This window comes from Elephas maximus, chromosome X (assembly GCF_024166365.1).
Source record: "Elephas maximus indicus isolate mEleMax1 chromosome X, mEleMax1 primary haplotype, whole genome shotgun sequence".
NCBI lineage: Eukaryota > Metazoa > Chordata > Mammalia > Proboscidea > Elephantidae > Elephas > Elephas maximus.
The window spans coordinates 37,325,442-37,353,413 of NC_064846.1; the positions used below are offsets into that span (position 1 = coordinate 37,325,442).

The window sequence follows — 27,972 nt, forward strand, 5'->3', positions numbered from 1 at the left end:
TCTTCCCATAGGGCTGCTTCCAAAGAGCAGTCCAAGAGAGAGCAAGGTGGGAGCTGCAATGTCTTTTGTGACCTAGCCTCAGGAGTTGCACACCATTTCTGTGATGTCCTATTGGTATCACAGGTCAGCCTTACTCATTGTGGGAGGGGACTCCACAAGGGTGTGAATACCAGGGGGCAAGGATCATTTGGATCCATTAGAGGCTGGCTATCACAACCAGGGAGACTGTTTTGCTTTGTTTTTGGTCACAACGCACTCCCTGTCTCATCGATTACTAGAGTTTCTCGGGATAGGAAAGAAATGTCAAGGTCAATTAGTCCAGTCATCCAGCTTATATTAGTGACTTCTTAATAATTATATCACTTATAAACCTTGTCTTACTTACATTGTTGTTGTTGTGTGTCATCAAATCAATTCTGACTCATAGCGACCCATTTTGACAGAACTGCCCCATAGGGTTTCCTGGGCTGTAATCTTTACAGGGGAACCCTGGGTGGTGCAGTGGTTAAGGGCTGTGGCCGCTAACCAAAAGGTTGGTGGTTTGAATCTACCAGCCACTCCTTGGAAACACTATGGGGGCCGTTCTACTCTGTCCTGTAGGGTCACTGTGAGTAGGAATCGATTCAATGGCAACAGGTTTAATCTTTACGGGAGGAGATTGCCAGGTCTTTTCTCCCATGGAGCGGCTGGTGGGCTCAAACTGTTGACTTTTCAGTTAGCCACTGAGTGCTTAACCATTGCACCACCAGGGTCCTTTCGTTTACATTAGAGTCTCAATATCTCAATAAGGTGACCTTTTTAGAGCAGGAACCCTGTTATACTTCTGAGACCCTTAGGATGTGTTGCCTGTTTCTTGATGCGTAGTGAGGAATAGATACATTTTTGTAAACTTGATAAATTCCCACTTGGCAATTGGCATTTGAAGATTAACTCATTGGTAAATATTCAGGCCCCCTTGATTTGATGCTTTCTGTGTTTCAAAAGCTCGGGTTTATGGGATTAGCTAACTCCAGGATTCTAGGAGAAATCAGCTGTATGGTGATTCTCTCCCTTTGGGCTGAAGTTGAATTTAGATTTCCAGTAGAAACCAGATGGGGTATGTTGTTGTTTTTAGGTCCCATCGAGTCAATTCCAACTCATAGCAACCCCATATGACAGAGTAGAACTGCCCCATAGGGTTTTCTAGACTGTAATCTTTACAGGAGATTGCCAGGTTTTTCTCTTGTGGAGCTGCTGGGTAGGTTCGAACCACCAACCTGGTAGTTAGCAGCCAAACACTAAACCATTACACCACTGTTGTTGTTGTGTGCTTTCGAGTGAATTCTGACTCATAGCGACCCTATAGGACAGAATAGAACTGCCCCATAGGATTTCCAAGGAGCAGCTGGTGGATTCAAACTGCTCATCTTTTGGTTATCAGCCTGAGCTCTTAACCACTGTGGCACCAGGGCTCCATTGGACCACTAGGGCTCCTTATATGTAGTATAAACTAAACCAAACCCACTGCTGTTGAGTCAATTCCAACTCATAGGGACCCCATAGGGCTCTCAAGGCTGTAAATCCCTATGGAAGCAGACTGCCTCATGTTCCTCTGCAGAGTCGCTGATGGTTTCGAACCGTCAGCCTTTCAGTTAGCAGCTGATTGCTTTAACTACTGCACCATCAGGGCTTCTATATATGGAGTATACAGAACTGAAAATATCTCTGGTGCCCTAGTCCAGTAATGTTGGTGAGTCGAAGCACATTTGACAGGAGTAACTTGTAAAGGGAGAGGCAGAAGGTCAAAGGTGGCGGAGAGCACAGGCTTTGGAGCAGCCCAGCAGCACCACTTTGTAACCCTGGGCAGGTCACCTAACCTCTCTGAGCTCCAGTTTCCATTTCCTTCAACGGAGGTAATAATACTCATGTCTTGTTAAAGGGCAACTGGTACTCTCCTACAGTACCTGAAGAACCATAAATAGTAATCATCGTGTTGGAAAGCACTTCGGCAGCGTTAGGTATAGCTAAAGATGCACTTAATATACACCTCAGCAATTCTGCTCTTGGTGTGTGCCTTAGAGAAGTGGTGCTCAGCCTTGGCTGTGTTAGAACCACCTGGAGGAATTTTTGTTTTTTTAATCCTGATGCTTCAGCTTAACCCTCATATATTTAGTTCTTTTTTAGAATGGGATATGATTCACACACCGTAAAACTCAACATTTTAAAGTGTACAATTCAGCAGTTTTTAGTATATTCATAAGGTTGTGCAAACATTGTAACTATTTAACTTCGAAACATTTTCATCACTCCAAACAGAAACCCTATTCCTATTAGCAGTTGTTCCCCACTCCCCTCTTTCCCCAGCCCTGACAACCACTAATCTACTTTCTGTCTCTATGGATTTGCCTATTCTGAACATTTCGTATAAATGGAATCATACGCTATGTGGTCATTTGCAACCGCCTTCTTTCACGGAGCATAATGTTTTCAGTACTTCTTTCCTTTTTGTGGCTGAGTAATATTCCATTGTATGGCTATACCACATTTTGTTTATCCATTCATCAGTTGATGGAAATTTGGGTTGTTTCTACTTTTTAACTATTCTGACTAATGCTGCCATGAACATTCACGTACAAGTCTTTGTGAGGACATGTGTTTTCAGTTCTTTTGCATATGTACCTAGAAATGGAATTGCTGGGTCATGGCAATGGGTTTGGTTTTTTTTTTTTTGGTATGGTAACTCTTATGTTTAACCTTTTGAGGAACTGCCATATTGTTTTCCAAAGTGGCTATACCATTTTACATTTCTACCAGCAGTGTGTGAGGGTTCTGATTTCTCCACATCTTTGCCAACACTTGTTATTTTCTGTTGCTTGATTGTAGTCATCCTGGTGGGTGTGAAGTGGTATCTCATTGTGACTTTGATTTTGCATCAGGGAAAATGGGTAATGATGACTAATGATGTTGAACATGTTTTCATATGCTTATTGGCCATTTGTGTATCTTTGGAGAAATGTCTATTCAAATTCTTTGCTCATTTTAAATTGGGTTATTTGTGTTTTTATCGTTGAGTTGTCAGAGTACCTTATATGTTCTAGATACTAGTACCTTATCAAGAGGCCCTGGTGGTGCAGTGGTTAAGCGCTCAGCTGCTAACCGAAAGGTTGGCGGTTCGAACCCACCAGCTGCTCCATAGGGGAAAGATGTGACAGTATGCTTCGGTAAAGATTACAGCCCTGGAAACCCTATGGGGCAGTTCTGTTGTATCCTATACGGTCACTGTGAGTCAGAATGGACTTGATGGTGATGTTTTTTTTTTTTTGGCTTTTAGTACCTTATCAAATATTTGATTTGGAAATTTTTCTCCCAGTCTGTGAATTGTCTTTTCACTTTATTGATGGTATCCTTTGAAACATAAGTTTTTAAAGTTTCATCAAGTCCAATTTATCTATTTTTTCTTTGGGTGCTTGTACTTTAGATGTCATTTCTAAGAAACCATTACCTAATCCAAGGCCAGGAAGATGTACACCTATGTTTTCTTCAAAGAGTTTTATAATTTTAGTTCTTACATTTAGGGCTTTGATCTGTTTTGAGTTACTTTAAGTATATATATGGTGTGTCTTAGGGGCTGGGTTCTCCAGAGAAGCAAAACCAGTGAACCAAGCTACTCCTTAGAAACCCTATGGGGCAATTCTACTCTGTCCTGTAGGGTTGCTATGAGCTGGAATTGACTCGATGGCAAAAAAAAAAAAAAAATTGTAACCTCAACCATTACATGGTGTGATGTGAAGGTCTAAAATTATTATTTAGCATGTGGATATCCAGCTCTTCTGGCACCATTTGTTGAAAAGACTATTCTTTCCTCACTGACTGGTTTTGGCACCTTTGTAAAAATCAATTCATTGTAGATGTATGGGTTTATTTCTGGACTCTTGAATTCTGTTCCATTGATCTCTATATCTGTATGCCAATATCACACTGTCTTGATTGCTGTAGCTTTGTAGTAAGTTTTGGAATTGGGAGATGTGAGCCCTAAAATGTTGTTCTCTTTCAAATTGTTTTGGCTATTCTGGGTCCCTTGCATTTCGAAATGAATCTTAGAATTACCTTGTCGATTGCTGCAGAAAAGGCAACTGGGGTTTTAATGGGGATTGTGTTGAATTTGTAGATGAATTCGGTGACTCTTGCCATCTTAACAATATTAAGTCTTGAACATAATATTCTTGAACATGGAATGTCTTTCCATTTTATTTTGGTCTTTTAAAATTTCTTTCAACAATGTTTTATAGTTTTCTGCGTATAAGTTTTGCACCTTTTTTGTTAACTTTATTCCTGAGTATTTTATTATTTTTGATACTATTGAAAATAGAATTTTTAAATTTCACTTTGTTTCCTCATTCCTACTATATAGAAATCCAATTGATTTTTGTATATTACTCTTGAATCCTGCAAACTTGCTGAACTCATTTGTTAGGTCTCACATTTTGTGTGGATTCTTTAGGGTTTTCTGTATATAAGATCATCTCATCTGCAAATGGAGTCGGTTTTATTCTTCTTTTCTCATCCGGATGCCTTTTCCCTGTCCTGGCTAGAACCTCCAGTACAGTGTTGGATAGAAATGGTGAGAGGGAACATCATTGCCTTGTTCCTGATTTTAGAGGGAAAGCTTTCAGTCTTTCATACCATTAACCAAAACAAACAAACAAAAAATCTAAACCCATTGCCCTGGAGTCAATTCCAACTCATAGTGACCCTATAGGGCGGGGTAGAACTGCCACATAGAGTTTACGAGGAGTGCCTGGTGGACTTCAACTGCTGACCTTTTGGTTAGCAACCATAGCACTTAAACACTATGCCACCAGGGTTTCGTACCATTAACTGTGAGTTTTTTGTAGATACCCTTTATCAGGTTGAAGAAGATCCCTTCTGTTCCTAATTTCTTGAGTGTTTTTTTAAATCATGAAAGGGCGTTGGATTTTGTCAGGTACTTTTTTGTGTCTATTGAAATGATCATGGAGTTTTTTTCCCCTTTATTTTATTAATATGGTATATAACAGTGATTAATTTTTCTATGTTGAACCAACCTTGGAACCCAACCCAGAATAAATTCCAAATGGTCATGGTGTATAATCCTTTTAATATGCTGCTAGATTCAGTTTGTTAGTACTTTGTTGGGGCTCTGGTTGAGAGCCCGACTGCTAACCAAAAGGTCAGCAGTTTGAATCTACCACCGACTCCTTGGAAACCCTGTGAGGCAGTTCTACTCTGTCCTAAAGGGTTGCTATGAGTCAGAATCGACTCGACCGCAACAAGTTTTTTTTTTTTTTTAGTATTTTGTTGAGGATTTTCACATCATCTATATTCATTTTTTTATATTCATAAGGGATACTGGTCTGTCTTGTGGTGTCTTTGGCTTTGGTTAAGAGTGTTATGCGGCCCCCTAGGATTAATTGGAGGATTAGTGATAATCTTTCTTTAATCATTTGGTAAAATTCAGCAAGAAGCCATCTGATCCTGGGCTTTCTTTGTGGGAAGTTTTTTGATTACTAATTTAATCTCATTTTTACAGGTCTATTCAGATTTCTGCTTCCTCTTGAGATAGTTTTTGGAGTCTTTGTCTTTCTGGGAATTCGTCCATTTCATCTAGGTTATCAAATTTGTTAACATACAGTTGTTCATGCTGTTCTCTTATAATCCTTTTTTATTTGTGTAAGTTTGATAGTACTCTGTTGATTTGATTTTTTAAAAAATTTTTTGTGGTAAAAATTATGTAACACAAACAGCAAAAAGATGGAAGCAACCAAGGTGCCCATCAATGGATGAATGGATAAATAAATTATGGTATAGTCACACAATGGAATACTACGCATTGATAAAGAACAGTGAGGAATCTGTGAAACATTTCATAACATGGAGGAACCTGGAAGGAATTAATGCTGAGTGAAATCAGTCAGTTGCAAAAGGACAAATATTGTATAAGGCCACTATTATAAGAACTTGAAAAATAGTTTAAACTGAGAAGAAAACATTCTTTTGTGGTTACGAGAGCAGGGAGGGAGGGAGGCTGGGAGAGGAGCATTCACTAATTAGATAGTAGATAAGAACTACTTTAGGTGAAGGGAAAGACAGCACACAATACGGGGGGGTCAGCACAATTGGACTAAACCAAAACCAAAGAAGTTTCCTGAATAAACTGAATTCTTTGAAGGCCAGTGTAGCATGGGCACAGGTTTGCGGACCATGGTTTCAGGGGACATCTAAGTCAAGTGGCATAATAAAATCTGTGAAGAAAACATTCTGCATCCCGCTTTGAAGAGTGGCATCTGGGGCCTTAAACGCTAGCAAGCAGCCATCTAAGATGCATCAATTGGTCTCAACCCACCTGGATCAAAGGAGAATGAAGAACACCAAGGACGCGAGGCAATTACGAGCCCAAGACAGAAAGGGCCACATGAACCAGCGACTACATCATCCTGAGACCAGAAGAACTAGATGGTGCCCGGCTACAACCGATGACTGCCCTGACAGGGAGCACAACAGAGAACCCCTGAGGGAGCAGAACAGCAGTGAGATGCAGACCCCAAATTCTCATAAGACCAGACTTCATGATCTTACTGAGACTAGAAGGACCCCGGTGGCCATGGCCCCCAGACTTCTGTTGGCCCAGGACAGGAACCGTTCCCAAAGCCAACTTTTCAGACATGGATTGGAGTGGACAATGGGTTGGAGAGGGATGCTGGTGAGGAGTGAGCTTCTTGGATCAGGTGGACACTTGAGACTATGTTGGCATCTCCTGCCTGGAGGGGAGATGAGAGGGTGGAGAGGGTTAGAAGCTGGCGAAATGGACATGAAAAGAGAGAGTAGAGGGAGAGAGCACAATAAAAATTATTTAAAAAATTATGTAACACAAAATTGGCCATTTTAACCATTTTTTTATTTTTATAATTTTTATTGTGCTTTAAGTGAAAGTTTACAAATCAAGTCAGTCTCTCACAGAAAAACCCATATACACTTTGCTACATACTTGCAATTACTCTCCCCTTAATGAGACAGCCTGCTCTCTCCCTCCACTCTCTCTTTTCATGTCCATTTCGCCAGCTTCTAACCCCCTCCACCCTCTCATCTCCCCTCCAGGCAGGAGATGCCAACATAGTCTCAAGTGTTCACCTGATCCAAGAAGCTCACTCCTCACCAGCATCCCTCTCCAAACCATTGTCCAGTCCAATCCATGTCTGAAGAGTTGGCTTCAGGAACGGTTCCTGTCCTGGGCCAACAGAAGGTCTGGGAGCCATGACCACCGGGGTCCCTCTAGTCTCAGTCAGACCATTAAGAATGGTCTTATGAGAATTTGGGGTCTGCATCCCACTGCTCTCCTGCTCCCTCAGGGGTTCTCTGTTGTGTTCCCTGTCAGGGCAGTCATCGGTTGTAGCCAGGCACCATCTAGTTCTTCTGGTCTCAGGATGATGTAGTCTCTGGTTCATGTGTCCCTTTCTGTCTCTTGGGCTCGTAATCGCCTCGTGTCCTTGGTGTTCTTCATTCTCCTTTGATCCAGGTGGGTTGAGACCAATTGATGCATCTTAGATGGCTGCTTGCTAGCGTTTAAGACCCCAGATGCCACTCTTCAAAGCGGGATGCAGAATGTTTTCTTCATAGATTTTATAATGCCAATTGACTTAGATGTCCCCTGAAACCATGGTCCGCAAACCCGTGCCCCTGCTACACTGGCCTTCAAAGTATTCAGTTTATTCAGGAAACTTCTTTGGTTTTGGTTTAGTCCAATTGTGCTGACCCCCCCCGTATTGTGTGCTGTCTTTCCCTTCACCTAAAGTAGTTCTTATCTACTGTCTAATTATTGAATACCCCTCTCCCAGCCTCCCTCCCTCCCCGCTCTCGTAACCACAAAAGAATGTTTTCTTCTCAGTTTAAACTATTTTTCAAGTTCTTATAATAGTGGCCTTATATGATATTTGTCCTTTTGCAACTAATTTCACTCAGCACAATGCCTTCCAGGTTCCTCCATGTTATGAAATTTTTCACAGGTTCCTCACTGTTCTTTATTAATGTGTAGTATTCCATTGTGTGACTATACCAAAATTTATTTATCCATTAGGTTGCTTCCATCTTTTTGCTATTGTAAACAGTGCTGCAATAAACATGGGTGTGCATATATCTGTTCGTGTAAAGGCTCTTATTTCTCTAGGATATATTCCAAGGAGTGAGATTGCTGGATCGTGCGATAGTTCCATTTCTAACTTTTTAAGGAAGCGCCAAATTGATTTCCAAAGTGGTTGTACCATTTGACATTCCCACCAGCAGTGTAGAAGTGTTCCAATCTCTCCACAGCCTCTCCAACATTTATTATTTTGTGTGTTTTGGATTAATGCCACCCTTGTTTTTTTTGTTGGAGTGAGATGAAATATCATTGTAGTTTTGATCTGCATTTCTCTAATGGCTAATGATCCATTTTAACCATTTTTAAGTGTACAGTTCAGTGATCTTAATTATTTTCACCATGTGGTACAACCATCCCCACTATCCATTTCTAAATTTTTTCATCACCGCAAACAGTAACTCAGTACCCCTCAAGCAGTAACTCCCCACACCATCCTCACGACTCTGTTAATGTTTAGGTTCTAATAACATTAGAGTATTTGAAATTCCCTGAGTATCCTGTGCTGTTTTGACTTTGCACATAGTATTCCCTCAGCCTTAAATACCATTTTTATCAGGAGTGTTGGCTTGAACATCACCTCCTCGTGCTGCCTTCCCTGACTGCCTCAGACAGACTTTGGTGCTCCCACCTCAGTGTTCCCATTACATTTATACAGTAAAACCTGCAAAAGCCTGAAACTGTGTAAGGTGGAAACCTGTCAGAGAAGGAAGACCTAAATATTTTCCAGTAAAAGGAATGATAGAAAAGTTGTGACTGTACCCTGTCAAAGGTGGAAAACTTGCAAGACCCAGAAAAACAAGGCAGTCCCATTGAGTTCCAGCTCTCACAGGCTTCACATACATTCCTACATTTCAGAACTTACCTCCTTGATTATATAACTTTTCCTTACCAAACTGAATTCTTGGAAGAATTCATTCAACCGTATTTATTACACATCTACTTTGTTTTCAGGACTTTGCTCAGCTCTGGGGTTAGAGTGGTGAAACACAGACATGGTCTCTGGTCTCATGGAACTTAAAGTGTAGTGGGGTGACGGACAGAAAATTAGTAAAGAGAAAAATAAAATAATTGCAGTTGTAGAAAGTGATGTAAATGAAACAAAGAGTCGATATAGAGAATCACGTGAAAACCTCTTAGGAAGTATGGTCAGGGAAGTCCTCTCTGACTAGGTGATATTTGAACAGAGACCAAAAAAAGATGAGAAGGGGTCGCCATGGCGAAGTGGTGAGAAGAACATTCCGGACAGAGAGAAGAGCATGTATGAAGGCTTAGAGGTAGGAACGTGCTTGTTCAAAGAACAGAAGAAAGAGTGGTGTGGCCAGAGCATAGTGAGGGAAGGAAAGAATGTCTGAGATGAGGCAGGGACCTGGTTATGTACTCAGTTGGTACCTGGTAGGCCATGGTAAGGAGCTTGGATTTTATTCTAAGTGTCTTGGAAAGCTGTTAAAGGGTTTTAAGCAGATGCGAGTGACATGATACAGCTTATATTTTAAGGCCACTCTTACTTCTATTTGGAAACCCTGGTGGCACAGTGGTTAAGTACTGCATCTGCCAACCAAAAGGTCAGCAGTTCACATCTACCAAGCACTCCTTGGAAACTCTATGGGGCAGTTCTACTCTGTCCTGTAGGGTCGCTATGAGTTGGAATCAACTCAATGGCAACGGGCTTGGTTGGGTTTTACCTCTATTTAGAGAATCGTTTGGAATGGAATGGTTGTGGAAGCGGGTTATAGAATAAGTAATCAAATTAAAAAAAATGAATTTGGAGTAGGGAAGGCCTAGCTAAGTGTGATACAAACTTGGAAGCCATTAAAAACAAACCAAAAAAGGATCTGACCACACAAGAATATAAAGTTTATGCAGTGGGTAAAAAGTATTTGCCAAAAGGAAAAAAAAAAAAAACCAAACCCATCGCTGTCCAGTTGATTCTAACTCATAACCTATAGAACAGAGTAGGAAACCCAGGTGGCATAGTGGCTAAGAGCTACGGATGGTGACCAAAAGGTCGGTAGTTCAAAGCCACCAGGCATTCCTTGAAAACCCTATGGGGCAGTTCTCCCCTGTCCTATAGGGTTGCTATGAGTCAGAATCAACTTTATGGCAGTGGGTTTGTTTTATTTTGGTTAGGACAGAGTAGTACTGCCCCATAGGGTTTCCAAGGCTGAAATTATTACAGAAGCAGCCTGCCACATCTTTCTCCTGCAGAGGGGCTGGTGGGTTTGAACCGCTGAGCTTTCAATTAGCAGCTGAGTGCTTAATCACTGTGCCATCAGGCACCTTAGTATTTGCAAGTCTCCTTAATGTAAAATAAAATTGATAAGAACCAACTGTTTGCGAAAAGAAAATACAAATGGCTATTAAATATATGAAAAGATGTTTATTAACTTCAATCTTAAAAAAGAAATGGTAATTAAGAGGTCCCGTTTTTCACACGTCAGATTGGCAGTGATACAATTTAATAACATACAGTGTTGGTGAGACTTAGGGAAACAGGCATTCTCAGTACATTGATGATGAGAATGTAAATTGGTTGAACTTCTGTACAGAGTAATTTGGCGATATCTACCAGAATTTAAAATGTACACAGGGCTCAGAATTTATCCAAGAGATGAAAGACATTTTGGTTCATCCATATAAAGGAATACAATGCAGCCCTTTGGAAGAATGAAGCAACTCTTCATCTAGTGGTAGGGAAAGATCACTAAGAGATATATATAAACCCAGTTTATATATATATATATATATATATAGACACATATGTATATATAAACCAAAGTATATTTTAAGTGCAAAAAAGGACAGTACACAGTATGCTACATTTGTATTTAAAAAAGGAAAAAATAGATTTTCTTTATGTATCAATAAGGACTCTTTTCTTCTATATGTAGACTGTCTCTGGGAGGAATACAAGAAGAAACCAGAAACAGCATTTGCCTCTGGGGAAGAGAACTGGGGAAAGGGGGGTGGAAGATCAGGTGGGGTGAATATTAACTTTTCATTTTAGGCTCTTAGGTATGCCATGTGCATGTCTTATCTGTTAAAAAATGGAAACAAACAAGATAGGGGAAGTGAGGAGAGCAGTTAGGAAGCGATTATAGGAGTTGAGGGAAGAGATACTGGCGGCCTAGGCAAAGGTGGTGGCAGGGGAAGTGGAGAAAAGTAGATTTAAGGTCTGTTTTGGAAATAAAACCCACAGGATTGGTGATGAAGTAGTGTGGGAGATGAGGGAAAGAGAAGTATCAAGAATGAATCCCAGGTTTCTGTTAAGCAACTGTGTGGGTGGAATTGGGTCTTTTTATATATGGGTTGGCTGTATTGTGTGTGCTCTTGAGCTTGACTGCCTGGGCTTGAATTCTACCTACTGTACTCCCTAACTCTGCGACCTTCTGTAATTGCTTTGTGCTTAGGTTCCCTCGTCTGTAAAATGAGAATAATAATAGCACTTATACCTGATGGGGCCCCGGTGGCATAGTGGTTAAGAGCTATGGCTGCTAACCAAATGGTTGGCAGTTCAAATCCACCAGGGGCTCCTTGGAAACCCTACGGGGCAGTTCTGCTGTATCCTGTAGGGTCACTATGAATTGAAATCGACTCGATGGCAGTGGGCTTTATACCTCATAGGGTTATTGTGAGGATTAAATGAATTAATATGTGTACATTTTAGGATAGCTCCTGGCACATAGTAACAGCCATGTAAGTGTCTGCTGCTATTATGACTACAGATACTATCATTACTATTATAACCATTATGACTACAACTTTGACTATTAGCTGAAAGGTTGGGAGTTTGAACCCATCCAGAGGCTCCTCGGAAGTCAGGCCTGGCGATCTGCTTCCAAAAGGTTACAGCCTTGAAAATCCTCTGGAGCAGTTCTACTCTGAGACACATGGGGTCAGGGTGAGTCGGAATCGACTCCACAGCAACTACCAACAACAATGACTCCTCTTTCTCCTCCTCCTCCTCCTCCTCTGTCAGGGAGACGCCTGGCCCACATTAGGGGGTCAGTAAATGTTTGCTGAGGGGAGGAAGGAAGGAATGCTAGAACTTTTATAATTAATACATGTTTAACTAACCAGTTGATTGATGAGAACTTTTGAAAGGCCTTGTTGGCATTTGGAGAAATGAGATGGTGAGGATGGTAGCTTATGAGATTTGTTTATATCTTTTTTTTTATAAAAACTTCTATTTTTTGTGCAGGCCTGAAGGCATTGAACGACAGTACCGGAAGAAGTGTGCAAAGTAAGTATTAACAGTGTGGGTTTCTCCAAGCTTATAAGCACATGGAAGCATACTATGTTAGGAAAATAATTGTTTGCGTACAATTCTGTTAATGTCCTCATCCTTATAATCTCAACTGCCTTCAAACTTCAACTATACAAATGCCAATACCCTCCCCCAAGAGACTAGTCAGAAGTTTCATCCCTGACCAGCTGGCCACAAAAATGTGTTTTTAGCATAGTATAATATGTAAAAGTTGAAATGTAATTTACATACAGTAAAATATGCCAATTTTAAGTGTATAATACGATGAGTTTTGATAAAAGCATACAGTCATGTAACACCACCACCATCACTATACAGAACATTTCCAACATCCCGTTTGCCCTTTGCAGTCAATCCCCTCCCCTGGCCCCTCTTCTCACAACCACTGTTCTGCTTTCTGTCTCTATAGTTTTGCCTTTTCTCAAATTTTATGTAAATTCTATAATATGTATTCTACCCTGGTGGTGCAGTGGCTGAGCATGCGGCTGCTAACTGAAAGGTCAGTTGTTCAGACCCACCAGCAGCTCAGTGGGAGAAGGCTGTGGCAGTCTGCTTCTGTAGAGATTACAGCCTTGGAAACCCTGTGGGGCAGTTCTACTCTGTCCTAAAGGGTTGGTAAGAGTTGGAACTGACGTGACAGCAGTGGGTTTTTGGCCTACAATGCATGCTCTTATGTTCTTTCACTTAGTACATTGCATTTGGGATTTATTCAAGTTGTTGCATGTGTCAGTAGTTCTGTACTGCTCAATAGTGTGCCATTGTATGGTTGTACCATAGTTTGTTTAACCGCTTACCCATTGAAGGACATTTGGGTTGTTGCCATTTTGGGCTATTACGAATGAAGCTTCTATGAACATTCTAGTATAAAAATTGGCAGGGATGTATGTTTTCTTTTGGAGCAGGATTGCTGGGTCATATGGTAAATGGAACACAGTGTAATTTAATCCAGACCTGTTAATAAAGTTTATTATAGGATCACAGACCTAAGAACCTTAGTTTAGAGAATAATATTTAAAGCAAAAAAATAAAAATTATTTCTAGCCTTATGCTATTAATGGTGAGAATATTAAACTATAGCAGTTCAGTCTTTCCACAGGTACATCAGAGGATTTGGGCTAGAAGAATTAAGTAGGGGAAAATGGATAAGAAGCCATTTTAGCTCACAGTCATACTGGATTGGTTAAACTGGTTTTTATCATATCTTATTTTAAAAAACAGCAGTTGCTGTTGAGTCACTTCTGACTCATGGGGACCTCTCATATGTCAGAGTAGAACTGTGCTGCATAGAGTATTCAGTGGCTGATTTTTAGAAATTAGGTTGCCAGGCCTTTGTTTCAAGGCACCTCTGGATGGACTCAAACCTCCAACTTTTCAGTTAGCGGTCAAGAGCGTTAACTGTTTGCTCTACCCCAAGACTGCATCATATCTTATAGGTCTACTTTATTTAGCTCAAAAAAATATAATATGAGTCAGCCAAAGAAAGTAGTATGGAAACTACTACAGGGATTAGTTTGCAGACCACTGCAGTGGAGCCTTTGCACTCCCTCTTCACGCTGCAAAAACAAAACACACATGCACACACAGAAAAAGCTAGACAAAACCCCCAAACTGGTTACCCAGGTGCCTGGGAAGAACGGTAGCAGTTTTGACTGGAAAAAATCAACAGTATGAGCCAGTGTTTCCCAAACTTGTCTAATGATAAGAAACCCCTGGGATGCTGATTAAAATGACAAGTCCCAGATCTCACCCCTCAGATTTGCTGAATCAGGACCTTATGGGGAGGTTCCTAGGCATCTGATGGGCAACTTTAACAAGCACCCTACGTGATTCTTGCCAAGTAGTTTGGGGAAACATTGGGAAGGGCTAATCATGTTTATGCCACAACAAGAATATTTCCAGAGTCCAAGCATACTTTGTGAGTTGCTGTTTTCGGGATTTGGATGCTGAGATTCACTGTGCTGTTTACAGGTGCGGACTACCACTCTTCTACCAGTCCCAGCCCAAGAACGCTCCCGTCACCTTCATTGTGGATGGAGCAGTGGTCAAGTTTGGCCAGGGTTTTGGGAAAACGAATATATACACTCAGAAACAAGAGCCTCCCAAGAAGGTAATTATCATCGAAGGAAACCAGCTGGTTTAATATAGCTACAGATTTAGGCCTGCATTTTAAAATAAGATTATAGTGCATGAGAAACTCTCCTTTATGGATACATTCTTTATAAAGAATGCTATTTTTGTGTATAAGCAGATGTTAAAGAATCGTAACATATGTTATCTGCCCTCTTTCCTACAGTTGCCCTGTAAGGTTAGAAATTGTATGTTGTTTTTTTTTTAAACATTTTGTTGTGTTTTAGGTGAAAGTTTACATAACAAATTAGTTTTCCATTCAACAATTCATATACAAATTGTTTTGTGACGTTGGTTGCTCTCCCTACAATATGTCAGCCCTCTCCCCATTTCCACCCCGCCTTCCACGTTTCCATCCCTCCAGTTTCCCTGCCCCTCCTTGACATCTCGTCTTTGCTTTTGGGCAAATGTTGCTCATTTGGTCTTTAGTTGATTGTTCTAAGGAGCACATTCCTCGTGGGTATTATTGTTTATTTTATAGGCCAATCTATTATTTACCTGAAAGGTGACCTCCAGAATAGCCTCAGTTCCAGGTTAAAAGGGTATCTTAGAGTGATAGTTCCAGGAGTTCCTCTATCTCTATCCTTCCAGTAAGCCTGCTCTTTTTTATGAATTTGAGTTTTGTTCTACATTTTTCTCCCATTCTAACCAGGACCCTCTATTGTGTCCCTGGTCAGAGCTATCAGTAGTGGCAGCTGGGCACCATCTAGTTCTGGTCTCAGGCTAGAGGAGGCTGTGGTTCATATAGGCCATTAGTCTTTTGGAATAATTTCTTCCTTGAGTCTTTGGTTTCCTTTACTCTTCTTTGCTCCAGATGAGAAGAGACCAATAGTTGTATCTTAGGTGGCTGCTTACAAGCTTTTAAGACCCCAGATGCTACTCACTAAACTGGGATGTAGAACATTATCTTTATGAACTGTACTATGCCAATTCAGATAGATGTCCCCTGAGACTATGGTCCTTAGCCTTCAAGCCCACTAACTCAGTCCCACGAGGTGTTTGGAGATGTCTAAGAAGTTTCCATAACTGTGTCCACTATGTGCTCTACATGTAGCACATACAAATACGTATATACAGTTACACACAACTGAAGGGTCTCTCTGAGATATTTCAACAAACGGATACAGCTCTGGAAGTGCTCACTTGTCTTTGCCAAGAAATTTGGAAGACAGCTACCTGGCCAACTGACTGGAAGAGATCTGTATTTATGTCCATTCCCAAGAAAGGTGATCCAACGGAATGCAGAAATTATCAAACAATATCATCAGTACCACATGGAAGCAAAATTTTGCTGAAGATCATTCAAAAGCGGCTACAGCAGTACATCAACAGCAAACTATCAGAAATTCAAGCTAGATTTCGAAGAGGACATAGAACCGGAGATATCACTGCTGATGTCAGATGGATCCTGACTGACAGCAGAGAATACCAGAAGGATGTTTACCTGTGTTTTATTGACTATGCAAAGGCATTCAACTGTGTGGATCATAACAAATTATGGATAACATTGCAAAGAATGGGAATTCCAGAACACTTAATTGTGCTCATGAGGAACTTGTTCATAGATCAAGAGGCAGTCGTTCGGACAGAACAAGGGGATACTGATTGGTTTAAGGTCAGGAAAGGTGTGCGTCAGGGTTGTATCCTTTTACCATATCTATTCAATCTGTATGCTGAGCAAATAATCTGAGAAGCTGGACTGTATGAAGAAGAACAGGGCATTAGGATTGGAGGAAGACTAACATCCTGCGTTATGCAGATGACACAACCTTGCTTGCTGAAAGCCTTCAGTGTGAATTATACCTCAACATAAAGAAAACAAAAATCCTCACAACTGGACCAATGAGCAACATCATGATAAACGGAGAAAAGATTGACGTTGTCAAGGATTTCATTTTACTTGGACCCACAATCAACACCCGTGGAAGCAGCACTCAAGAAATCAAAGGATGGCATAACTGGATATCTATCTGTAAAAACATGAAACAAGACCCATGCCTCATACCAGGCACAAAAACTAACTCAAAATGGATCAAAAACCTAAAGATAAAATCTAAAACGATAAAGATCATGGAAGAAAAAATAGGGACAATGCTAGGAACCCTAATACATGGCATAAATTGTATATAAAACATTATTAGCAGTGCAGAATAGAAACTAAATAACTGGGAGCTCGTAAAAATCAAACACCTATGCTCATCCAAAGGCTTCACCAAAAGAGTAAAAAGACTACCTACAGACTGGGAAAAAGTTTTTATCTATGACGTTTCTGATCAGTGCCTGATCTCTGAAATCTACATGATACTGCAAAAACTCAACTGCAAAAAGACAAATAACCCAATTAAAAAATGGGCAAAAGATATGAATAGACACTTCACTAAAGAAGACATTCAGGTAGCTAACAGATACATGAGGAAATGTTCACGATCATTAGCCATTAGAAAAATGCAGATCAAAACTACAATGAGATTTCATCTCACTCCAACAAGGCTGGCATTAATCCAGAAAACACAAAATAATAAATGTTGGAGAGGCTGTGGAGAGATTGGAACACTTCTACGCTGCTGGTGGGAATGTCAAATGGTACAACCACTTTGGAAATTGATTTGGCGCTTCCTTAAAAAGCTAGAAATAGAACTACCTTACGATCCAGCAATCCCACTCCTTGGAATATATCCTAGAGAAATAAGAGCCTTTACACAAACAGCTATATGCACACCCATGTTCACTGCAGCACTGTTTACAATAGCAAAAAGATGGAACCAACCAAGGTGCCCATCAACGGATGAATGGATAAATTATGGTATATTCACAAAATGGAATACTATGCATCAATAAAGAACAATGATGAATCCATAAAACATTTCATAACATGAAGAAATCTGGAAGGCATTATGCTGAGTGAAATTAGTCAGTTGCAAAAGGACAAATATTGTATGAGACCACTATTATAAGAACTCAAGAAATAATTTAAACAGAGAAGAAAATACTCTTTGATGGTTAGGAGAGTGGGGAGGGAGGGAGGGAGGAGGAGAGAGCGGTATTCACTAATTAGGTAAGAGACAAGAACTATTTTAGGTGAAGGGAAAGACAATACAGTACGGGGGAGGTCAGCACAACTGGACTAAAGCAAAAGCAGAGAAGTTTCCTGAATAAACCGAATGCTTCGAAGGCAAGAGTAGCAGGGGCAGGGGTTTGGGAACCATGGTTTCAGGGAACATCTGGGTCAATTGGCATAATAAAATCTATTAGAAAACATTCTGCATCCCACTTCGGAGAGTGGCATCTATGGTCTTACACGCTAGCAAGAGACCATCTAAGATGCATCAATTGGTCTTGGCCCACATGGAGCAAAGGAAAATGAAGAACTCCAAAGACACAAGGTAATTATGAGCCCAAGAGACAGAAAGGGCCACATAAACCAGAGACTACATTAGCCTGAGACCAGACAACTAGATAGTGCCTGGCTACAACCAATGACTGCCTGACAGGGAACACAGCAGAGAACCCCTGATGGAGTAGGAGAGCAGTGGGAAGCAGACCTCAGATTCTCATACAAAGACCAGACTTAATGGTCTGACTGAGAATAGAAGGACCCTGGAGGTCATGGTCCCTAGACCTTCTGTTAGGCCAAGACTGGAACCATTCCCAAAGCCAACTCTTCAGACAGGGATTGGATTGGATTTTTTATAGGATAGAAAATGATACTGGTGAGGAGTGAGCTTCTTGGCTCAAATAGACACACGAGACTATGAGGTCAGCTTTTGTCTGGAGGGAAGATGAGAAGGCAGAGGGGGACAGAGCTGGCTGAATGGACACAGGAATACAAGGTGTAGTGAAGGAGCGTGCTGTCTCATTAGGGGGAGAGCAACTAGGAGTATATAGCAAGGTGTATATAAATTTTTGGATGAGAGACTGACTTGATTTGTAAACTTTCACTTAAAGCACAATTAAAAAGAAAACCCTATGGAACAAAAAAAAATCAAAAGACACATTGCATTGTGCAAATCTGCTGCAAGAGATCTCTTTAAAGTGTTGAAGAGCAAAGATGTCACCTAGAGGAGTAGGGTGCACCTGACCCAAGCCTTGGTGTTTTTGATTGCCTCATATGCATGCGAAAGCTGGGCAGTGAATAAGGAAGACTGAAGAGGAATTGATGCCTTTGAATTATGGTGTTGGTGAACAATATTAAATATACCATGGACTGCCAAAAGAACAAACAAATCTGTCTTGGAAGAAGTAAAACCTGAATGCTCCTTGGAAACAAGGATGGCGAGACTGAGTCTCGTATACTTTGGACATGTTGTCAGTAGGGATCCGTCCCTGGAGAAGGAAATCATGCTTGGTAAGGTAGAGGGTCAGCGAAAAAGACGAAGACCCTCAGCAAGATGGATTGACACAGTGGCTCCAACAATGGGCTCAGGCATAGCAACAAATGTGAGGATGGCACAGGACTGGGCAGTGTTTCGTTCGGTTGTGCATAGGGCCTCCATGAGTCAGAACCAACTCCACGGCACCTAACAACAACATAGGGTCTCTATGAGCCACAATTAACTAAACAGCAAGGGTTTTTTTTGGTTAATGGCTAATGATTGCGAGCATCTCTTTATGTGTTTGTTAGCCACCTGAATGTCTTTGGTAAAGTGTTTATTCATATCCTTTGCCCATTTTTTGATTGGATTGTCTGTCTTTTTGTTTTTGAGGCTTTGAAATTTTCTATATATTTTAGAGATTAAACCCTTGTCTGATATGTCATTGCCAAAATATTTTTCCCAGTCTGTGGGTTATCTTTTTACTCTTTTGGTAAAGTCTTTTCATGAACATTAAGTATTTAATTTTTAGGAGGCCCCAGATATCTAGTTTATCTTCTGTTGTTTGTGCATTTTTAGTTATGTTTGATAGTCTATGCCATTAATTAGCTTTGTTCCTATGTTATCTTTCAGAAGCTTTATAGTTTTAAGTTTAACGTTTAGGTCTTTGATCCATTTCGAGTTAGTTTTTGTGTATGGTTTGAGGTATGGATCCTATTTCATTTTCCTGCAAGTGGATATCTAGTTTTGTCAGCACCATTTATTAAAGAGACTGTTTCTTCCCCCACTGAATGGACCTTGACCATTTGTCAAAGGTCAGCTGTCCATAGCTGGATAGTTTTACTTCTGCGTTCTCAATTCTGTTCCATTGGTCTGTGTGTCTGTCGTTGTACCAGTACCAGGCTGTTTTGATTACCATGGCTGTATAGTACATTTTGAGATCAGGGAGTGTGAGGTTCCCTACTATGTTCTTCTTCAAGAATGCTTTGGCTATTCGGGGCCTCTTTCCTTTCTATATAAAGTTGGAGATTACTTTTTTCCATTTCATTAAAGAATGTTGTTGGAATTTGGATCAGGATTGCATTATGTCTATAGATCGCTTTGGGTAGTATTGACATTTTCACAGTGTTAAGTCGTCCAATCCATGAGCATGGTATGTTTTTCCATATATGTAAGTCTCTTGATTTCTTGCGGTAGTATTTTGTAGTTTTCTTTGTATAAAGTCTTTTACATCTCTGGTTAGATTTATTCCTATATATTTTATCTTTTTGGGGACTACTGTAAATGGTATTGTTTTCTTGATTTCCTTTTCAGAATTCTCCTTAATTTTGTTTGTTGATCTCGCACCCTGCCACTTCGCTGCACCCTTCTATTAGTTCTAATAACTTTCTTGTAGAGTCTCTGGAATTTTCTATATATAGGATCTTGGCATATGTGAATGGGGATAGTTTAACTTCTTCCTTACCAATTTGGATGCCCTTTATTTGTCTTTCTTGCCTTATGACTCTGGCTAGGACTTCCAGTACAATATTGAATAGGAGTGGTGATCATGGGCATCCTTGTCTCATTCCCATTCTCAAGGGGATTGCTTTCAATCTCTCTCTGTTGAGAATAATGTTGGCTTTTGGTTTTGAATATATGCCCTTAATTATGTTGAGGAATTTCTCTTTTATTTATATTTTGCTGAGAGTTTTTATCAGGAAGGGGTGTTGGATTTTATCAAATGCCTTTTCTGCAGCAATTAAGATGGTCATGTGATTCTTTTCCTTTGTTTTATTTATGTGGTGAATTACATTGATTGATTTTCTAATGTTGAACCATCCTTGCATCCCTGGTATGAATCCCACTTGATCATGATGTATTATTTTTTTTAAATATGCTGCTGAATTCTATTTGCTAGAATTTTTTGAAGTATTTTTTGTGGCTATATTCATGAGGGATATGGGTCTGTTATTTTCATTTTAGTGGTGTCTTTTTTTTTTTTTGCCTGATTTTGATATCAGGATTATACTGGCCTCATAGAATGAGTTAGGGAGTATTGCTTCCTTTTCTATTTTCTGGAATAGTTTGAATAGAGTGGGGGAGGGAGAGTATGCTCCTGTGGTCACCAGGTGACAGTCCCTGGGCACTTCCTGTTGGCTACAGCCAGCTATCAGGACCTGGCCCAAACAAATGTGTAGGGGGAGCTGCCTGGGGTTCAGTCGGGTGGGGGACCTCCTGCTGATATTCTATGGATCTATTAGTCTGTGCACGCCGCCTGCCCTAATGGTCAGGGACCGCTGCTGCTGAGTTGCCCTTTCTTTGGATCCTGGCTCCCTGTCTGTTCTGTGGATGCTGGGGTCCCTGGATCTTTTGCCTTCCTTCCTGTATTTTTTCTCTTTAGTTCCAGTTCATGGCCTGCTCACCTTGCTTCACTCGGGGTATATCTATGCAGTTTCTCTTGTCTTCTGTTTGGAATTCCGGAAGTTGCTTTCCTGCGCTCCTCACCTGGGATCACTGCTAGCTTTGTCTCAAGATGGGCACACTGTGCCAGGCCAGCGGGCAGGGCGCCTCCACTCTGTATCTCTCCTTGTTCGTTGTTTTTGTTCAGTTTCTTCTTCCAGTTGGTGTTCGATCTAATTTTTTATCCTTTCATTTGATGGTCAGTGTTCCAGGATTGTCACCTGTATCTGTTTCATTTGGTTTCTAGGGCCTTTGCTGTAAAGGGATGGCATGGTGTGTCTGACTAAACAGCCATCTTGGCTCCCCTGTTCCAGAGATTGTATGTTTTTTTATTCACATTTATTTCCTTCACATGTCTTCTTTGTCCGGTGTGAATGATTAAGAATGGAATGAATTAGGCCAATTTTCTAGGCTAATTTTTATATGTAGTTTAAAAACTCTTGATGGCAAATGTTTGAAAAATATTATGTAAATAAAAATATTGGTGCTTTACAATCAGCCAGCTTGTCCCGAAGAGGTAGTTGTACCCCCTCCAAATACACACACATACACACACGGCTCACGGATCCTCTTGCGGTGAACTAGACTAATTCTTCTTCCTGATATTTCAGGTGATGATGACCAAACGGACTAAAGACATGGGGAAGTTCAGCTCTGTCACTGTGTCTACCATTGATGAAGAGGAAGAGGAGATTGAGGCTGTAAGTGCTTCTGTCTTCATAGGAATTGGAATTCAAGGAGAGATGGGGTGAAAGGAAAGGAGACTGTGGAGCATTTGAGTAGCAGAATAATTAGAGACCTTGCTTTTAGACCTTGCTAGTGAGAAACTGTGTAACGCTGGGCTAGTCTCTGTTCTTCTCCATCTGAGGGATATGTGGAAACTGAAAATGAAGGAGTTGGACTAGATCAGTGATTTTCATACTTTAGGGGACAAAGCCCCCTTCCCTCTTCAGTTTAAAAACGATTGGACTAAATGATTTTAGGTCCAGGTCTGATGGTGGGTGAGTCTATCCTTAGCAGTAGTAGCAATTTCCGTTATCGTACTTCGGTATGGTGATATTTAGGGAGAGATGTTATCTGTTATTTTAAAAATGGTTTCAGGTGAAACCTGAACTCTTTTGGATTATTTAAAAGATAAAGAGTTGGAAGAGAGCAGAGTTCTACCATTTCTGCAGTGATTTCATAATTTGAGTAGTGGAAACTGTTTCTTATATTCTTTGTTATTCATCGATGAGACTGCTGATTGAAGGACGCTTCTTGTTTCCCTCAGAGGGAAGTTGCTGACTCCTATGCACAGAATGCCAAAGTGATTGAGAAGCAGCTGGAACGCAAAGGCATGAGCAAGAGGCGGCTGCAAGAGCTGGTGAGTAGCATGGAGTGGAAAGGGACTGGGTTTGATGATTTGGATTTCTTGGTCTGAGAGCCCCTCCACCAGGCAGGGAAATCCTTTAAGAAGTCTACTGGGGGTTACTGGTATAGGTGGCTGCCATGCTTCTATCTCTGGGCTTTGGCCACGTGACTGTCTGTGTACCCTGACCTGTAGCAGTAACCATAAGATCTACCCTCTAAATTATAATACTTGTTAGAGAGCCCTAACTGGAATAATACTTTAATCTGCTACTTGTGACCCAAGGGGAGGAGTAAAAAGTCAGAGTTTATGTATGCTCTCCTAGGGTTTAATGACGTGCGATGGTGCTACTTTGGCGGTACCAGCACTGGGGCTGGTCATTGCTGCTTAAAGCACCCGTGCTGGTTTTCTGCGTTATTCATGGGCTCATGTTAGAGGATTCACATCTATATATGATGTTGCTGACATTTTTGGTTTTGGATAATAATTTACTTACGATAATTCATTAAAACCAGACATCGTTGCATTGATGCCTCATCAAAAGGCAACTTGTCTATTTTAATGACTGTAGAGGGTTTTTTGGTGGCAGAGGTGCTAGGTCCCAGGAGCTTTTTTGCCTTGCCATCATGGTCTAGAGCAATACTTATGAAACTTTCTGAGGTGAAGGACCAGTGCTTTTTTTTTAATTCTCTGTCATGAACAGATTTGTAATTTGTAAATATAATAAAAACAAATTGGCCCCAATTTTTATTATTAGATTATTTTATTATGACTCTTGTCAAATTCTATTTTTTTTTCTAAATGCTTAGTCTCAGTTCTTGTACATGTCATGCATGGACCAGCAATAGACAGCTCACAGACTTGTGACAGTTCGCAGACCAGACAACTTTGCGTGACACTGTTCTAGGGCAGTGTTTTTCTTCTTGTTCTTCCAAGAATAGGATACTAGTATGCCACAATATTATTCCCTTGCCCTTGGGGGGCGTTGAGGCTGCTGGAATCCCTGCACCAGTTGCCTTTGGGCCACAGCCTTGTATATTTAACCCCACTTTGTCATAGAAATATTTTCATTTTCTGTGGTTAGAAAGCAGTTGCTAGAGATTCCTAATGATTCCAGAACCACTATTCGTATTTATATTCTAAATGAACATTCAGGGATAGTGTTTGGGGCAATTAGAAACAAGGAAGGAAAATCAGAATTTTGTATCATGGATCAGGACTTGTCATTTTTCTTCTTCTCCAGGCTGAACTGGAAGCTAAGAAAGCTAAGATGAAGGGGACCTTGATTGACAACCAGTTCAAGTGACCAGGGACTTTCTCCAAGCTCAGACTGAAGGCAGGCACTTAGGGCAGGAGGAAAAAGCGCTTTTTCTTGACGACATGGACTGGTTCCTACTTTTCATGCCCCAGCCGAAGGCTTCACTGTGCTTTCTGTTGTTTCTTCTCCAGTCCGTGAGGTCTTCAGCTGAGTCCATTTGACCTGCTTGCAGCTAGAGAGGGTGGGTGAGAGTACAATTCCAGGAGATGGCTTTTTCTAAATCTTTCTGTATATAGGTTTTCTGTACTGTTTTATGGAAAGCATGGTGGTATAGTGGTTAAGTGCTACGGCTGCTAACCAAAAGGTCAGCAGTTCGAATCCACCAGGCGCTCCTTGGAAACTCTGTGGGGCAGCTCTCTGTCCTATAGGGTCACTATGATTCGGAATCAACTCGAGGGCAGTGGGTTGGGTACTGTTTTGTCTACTGCGCATTTGATTTAAACTTCAACCATGTAAAAACTATATGTTTGAATGCTTTAGTTTCTAAAGTGGCTGATTTTATTCCTTCTTAAAAATTAATAAAGTAATGATTTTTGAAAAGAACACTCTGGCATATCAGAGAAAAGCAGCATGCATTATATTTAAAGTTATAGCAAGTCATCCTTTTAAGTGACTTTGTATCTCTTTGTTGTTAGTATGGCAAACACTGGCTATGGTTAATTGAATATTTCCGCAATCAGGAAATCCAGGAACATCCAGATTCCATAAAAATCCGGAATCTGCATAAAACTTTCTTTACTTCAAACTGTAAAGCTGTAGGTAAACCAGCCCCTGTCATACCTTAGGAAAACCAGATTGGAGGAGATTGGGAGTAGGATAGCTCAGCTCTGAATGAAAATAGGGTCTCAATAAGCAACCCAAGGGAGCTGCCTTCCTGTCACACAACTAAGAGTGCTGCTTCCATATGTGGGTACGGGGGAGGGAGATATTACAGATTACAAAATGAGACTGAGATAAGCAAAGGATCTGTCGGGAGTCTTTTATTTCGCATTTGCTATTCATGGAGAAGTGTTGTATATATAAATATTTTATGTCGCTCTGAATCAGTGATATCAATATGTAGTTTATATTCATGTTTTCATCTGTCCACCTGTATTACAGGGTGTTGGGACAGGAAGAGTGATTTAACCTCCTTGGATTATGTACAGTGGTTTGCATGTAGTACGTGCCCAATGCATGTTTGTAAGGTGCTGCTGGGAAACAGTACAGCATTTTTATGATTTCCTTATTTGAAAGGAAAAGTGGTTAGAGTAGGGGTAGGTGTAAGGTAGCGAGAACTGGGAAAAAGGAGGGTGGGGGTCCTGGAAAGGCCCAGGGTGGGACTGTGTCACCACCTTCTCACTTATCCTCCTGCATTCAATGAGGTCTTTGCACCTGAAGGTTCCTCTTCACCTCGTTTCCTGTCATTCTGACAGATAATTGACCATTATGTGGATGACCAACCATTGTCGATGTTGTTAGGTGCCGTTATGGATTGAATTGTGTCCCCCCAAAATGTGTGTCAGCTTGGCCAGGCCATTATTCTTGTATTATGTGGTTGTCCTCCATTTTATGATCTGGTGCAATTATCCTATGTGTTATAAATCCTAGCCTCTATGCCTGTGGTTGTGATCCGACTTGGGAGTGAGCTGTCTGTTACATTAATGAGGCAGGATTAGAGGCAGTTCGGTTAATGAGGCAGGACACAATATACAGGATTATGTTGTATTTTGAGTCAATCTTTTTTGAGATATAAAAGAGAGATGTGATCACAGAGGAGAGGGACCTCATGCCACCAAGAAAGAAGTGGTGGGAGTGGAGCAAATCCTTTGGACCCAGGGTCCCTGTACTGGGAAGTTCCTAGACCAGGGGAAGACTGATGACAAGGACCTTCCCCCAGAGCTGACAGAGAGAGAAAGGATTTCCCAGGAGCTGGTGCCCTGAATTAGGACTTCTAGCCTCCTTGATGGTAAGAGAATAAATTTCTGTTTGTGAAAGTCATCCACTTGTGGTATTTCTACTATAGCAGCACTAGATGACTAAGACAGGTGCCTTCGAGTTGGTTCCAACTCAGAGCGACCCTATGTACAACAGAACGAAACACTGCCTGGTCCTGCACCATCCTCACAATCACTGCTGTGTTTGAGCCCATTGTTCCAGCCACTGTGTCAATCCACTCATCTGTCAGTTTGTCGTACTGTGATGGCTTGTGTGTTTCGGTGATGCTGGAAGCTATGCCACCAGTATCTCAAATACCAGCAGAATCACCCATGGTGGACAGGTTTCAGCAGAGCTTCCAGACTAAGACAGACTAGGAAGGAGGACCTGGCGATCTACTTCCAAAAAAAATTGGCCAGTGAAAACCTTATGACCAGCTATTAACCTCCTCACAATTCCTTAACCTCAGCTCCAGTGACCTTTACCATCACTCTGCTTTAGCCCAAAACTCCTGTAACCACAGCCTAGATCTCGTCTACATTACCTCTGAAATCCAATATTCTGTTCCCTGACCGCAACCTTCTATCTTTGCTTCTCTTGTACTCTCACTTCCACTAGACCTTTTCTGTTGTTTTTTATTTTCAAGAGTGGCTATTTCACTGGTAGTGATAAAAAATAGTCGTAGCAATAACATCAGTAATAATCCTGGCTGCTTTTTAATGAGAACTTACTATGTGTTAAGTGCTGGACAAAGTACAGGGATTATCTTAATCTAAACAATGTGATAGTCCTATGAAATAGGTTTAACTGTTTTCATTCTCACTTTGTAAATGTGGACTCTAAGGCCTAGAGCTTAAGCTTCCTAAGATCCCATAGCCAGTAAGTGATAAAGCCAAAAATCTGACTATAGAACCTGAGCTCATAACCACTGTACTGAACTGCCTCTTTGTGTGGGATTTTAAAAATATGTATTACTGAGAACAGATCACAGTTTTGATTTGAGAAACCAAGTAAAATGCAATATAAAGACACTTGCATAGAGGTTACCTTTGTACATATTTTCTGAAATATTTGTCCTTAGATACTAATCCTGAACTATTTCAACTTCTGGTTTAGATTATGCATTTTGCTTCATCTACAGAACTGCAAAATATGATGTCATTAGCACCAAACAAGCATGTGTGCTCTTCATTCTGTTTTCTTCATATTGAAATAGTTATTAAAATAACATGATAGTTTCTGTCAATGTATTATTTTATTGTTAGTATAAAGAGCTGTATTGAAATTTTGGAGTCTTATTATTTTTCTTTTGTTTGTACAAATTATCAACTGTGATAAAATATTAAAATGTTGTAAAATGTTCCCACTGTAATAAAGTTACACTTCAAATGTCATCAGTCTTTGTTTAAGAGAAATCGAAAAGCTTTTTAAAAATTAACTTGCCTTGACCATTTTCAGATCCTCAACATTGTAAATGATCTCTTTTTTAAGGAAAAATCTTCCCTTATTTCTTTGATGATTTATTCTGGTTCTGCATCTCTGACTGCACCTCTCATTCACTCAGTTTTAACACAGTTGTCTTTCAAAACACAACCCATTACATTTGAGCTTTTAACATTTTATAGTCCATTGCATAAAATAGAAAGTATCCCCTGTGATGGACGAAAGCTGATTTTAAACTTCATAGAACCTCGATCCTCCCATTTTCTTCCAGTATTACAGTTCCATCACCATTTCACTGCCGTTTGACCCAGTCTGATCCTGTGATTCATTACCATAGTTTTTCACAAATAACGCATACCTTATATGTTTTTTGCCAATTGCACAACCCCCCGTGCGTTATTTTTGTAAGCGCACTATGCCAATTTTTTTTACATGTTGCTGACTTCAGTTGACACTAAGAAGACATAATTAACCTACGAAGTAAGCAGAACAGACCTAACATAACCTAGTGGTTTCACTTAAGGCAATTTAAGGTTTTTGCATTTAACTGTTAATGCATTATAATTACCAATTTAAACAAACTCATAGTTTCAGTTATTTATTTTCTGGGGGACTACCACACTCGATCCATGACTTCTTGACCATGGTTTA

The 27,972-nt window shown here is 40.6% G+C and overlaps 1 protein-coding gene across 1 annotated transcript in view; it reads left to right on the top strand.

Annotated features, from left to right (window-relative positions):
- The window catches only part of STEEP1 (STING1 ER exit protein 1), a 37,535-nt gene extending 10,821 nt beyond the window's left edge, over nt 1-26,714 (top strand). Inside the window, exons 3-7 of the mRNA XM_049872681.1 lie at nt 12,351-12,392; nt 14,385-14,523; nt 21,907-21,996; nt 22,566-22,658; nt 23,887-26,714. Coding sequence (XP_049728638.1) covers nt 12,351-12,392; nt 14,385-14,523; nt 21,907-21,996; nt 22,566-22,658; nt 23,887-23,949 — 427 coding nt within the window. The 3' untranslated portion in view covers nt 23,950-26,714. The remainder of the gene's footprint in view (nt 1-12,350; nt 12,393-14,384; nt 14,524-21,906; nt 21,997-22,565; nt 22,659-23,886) is intronic.
- Nucleotides 26,715-27,972: the final 1,258 nt, after the last annotated feature.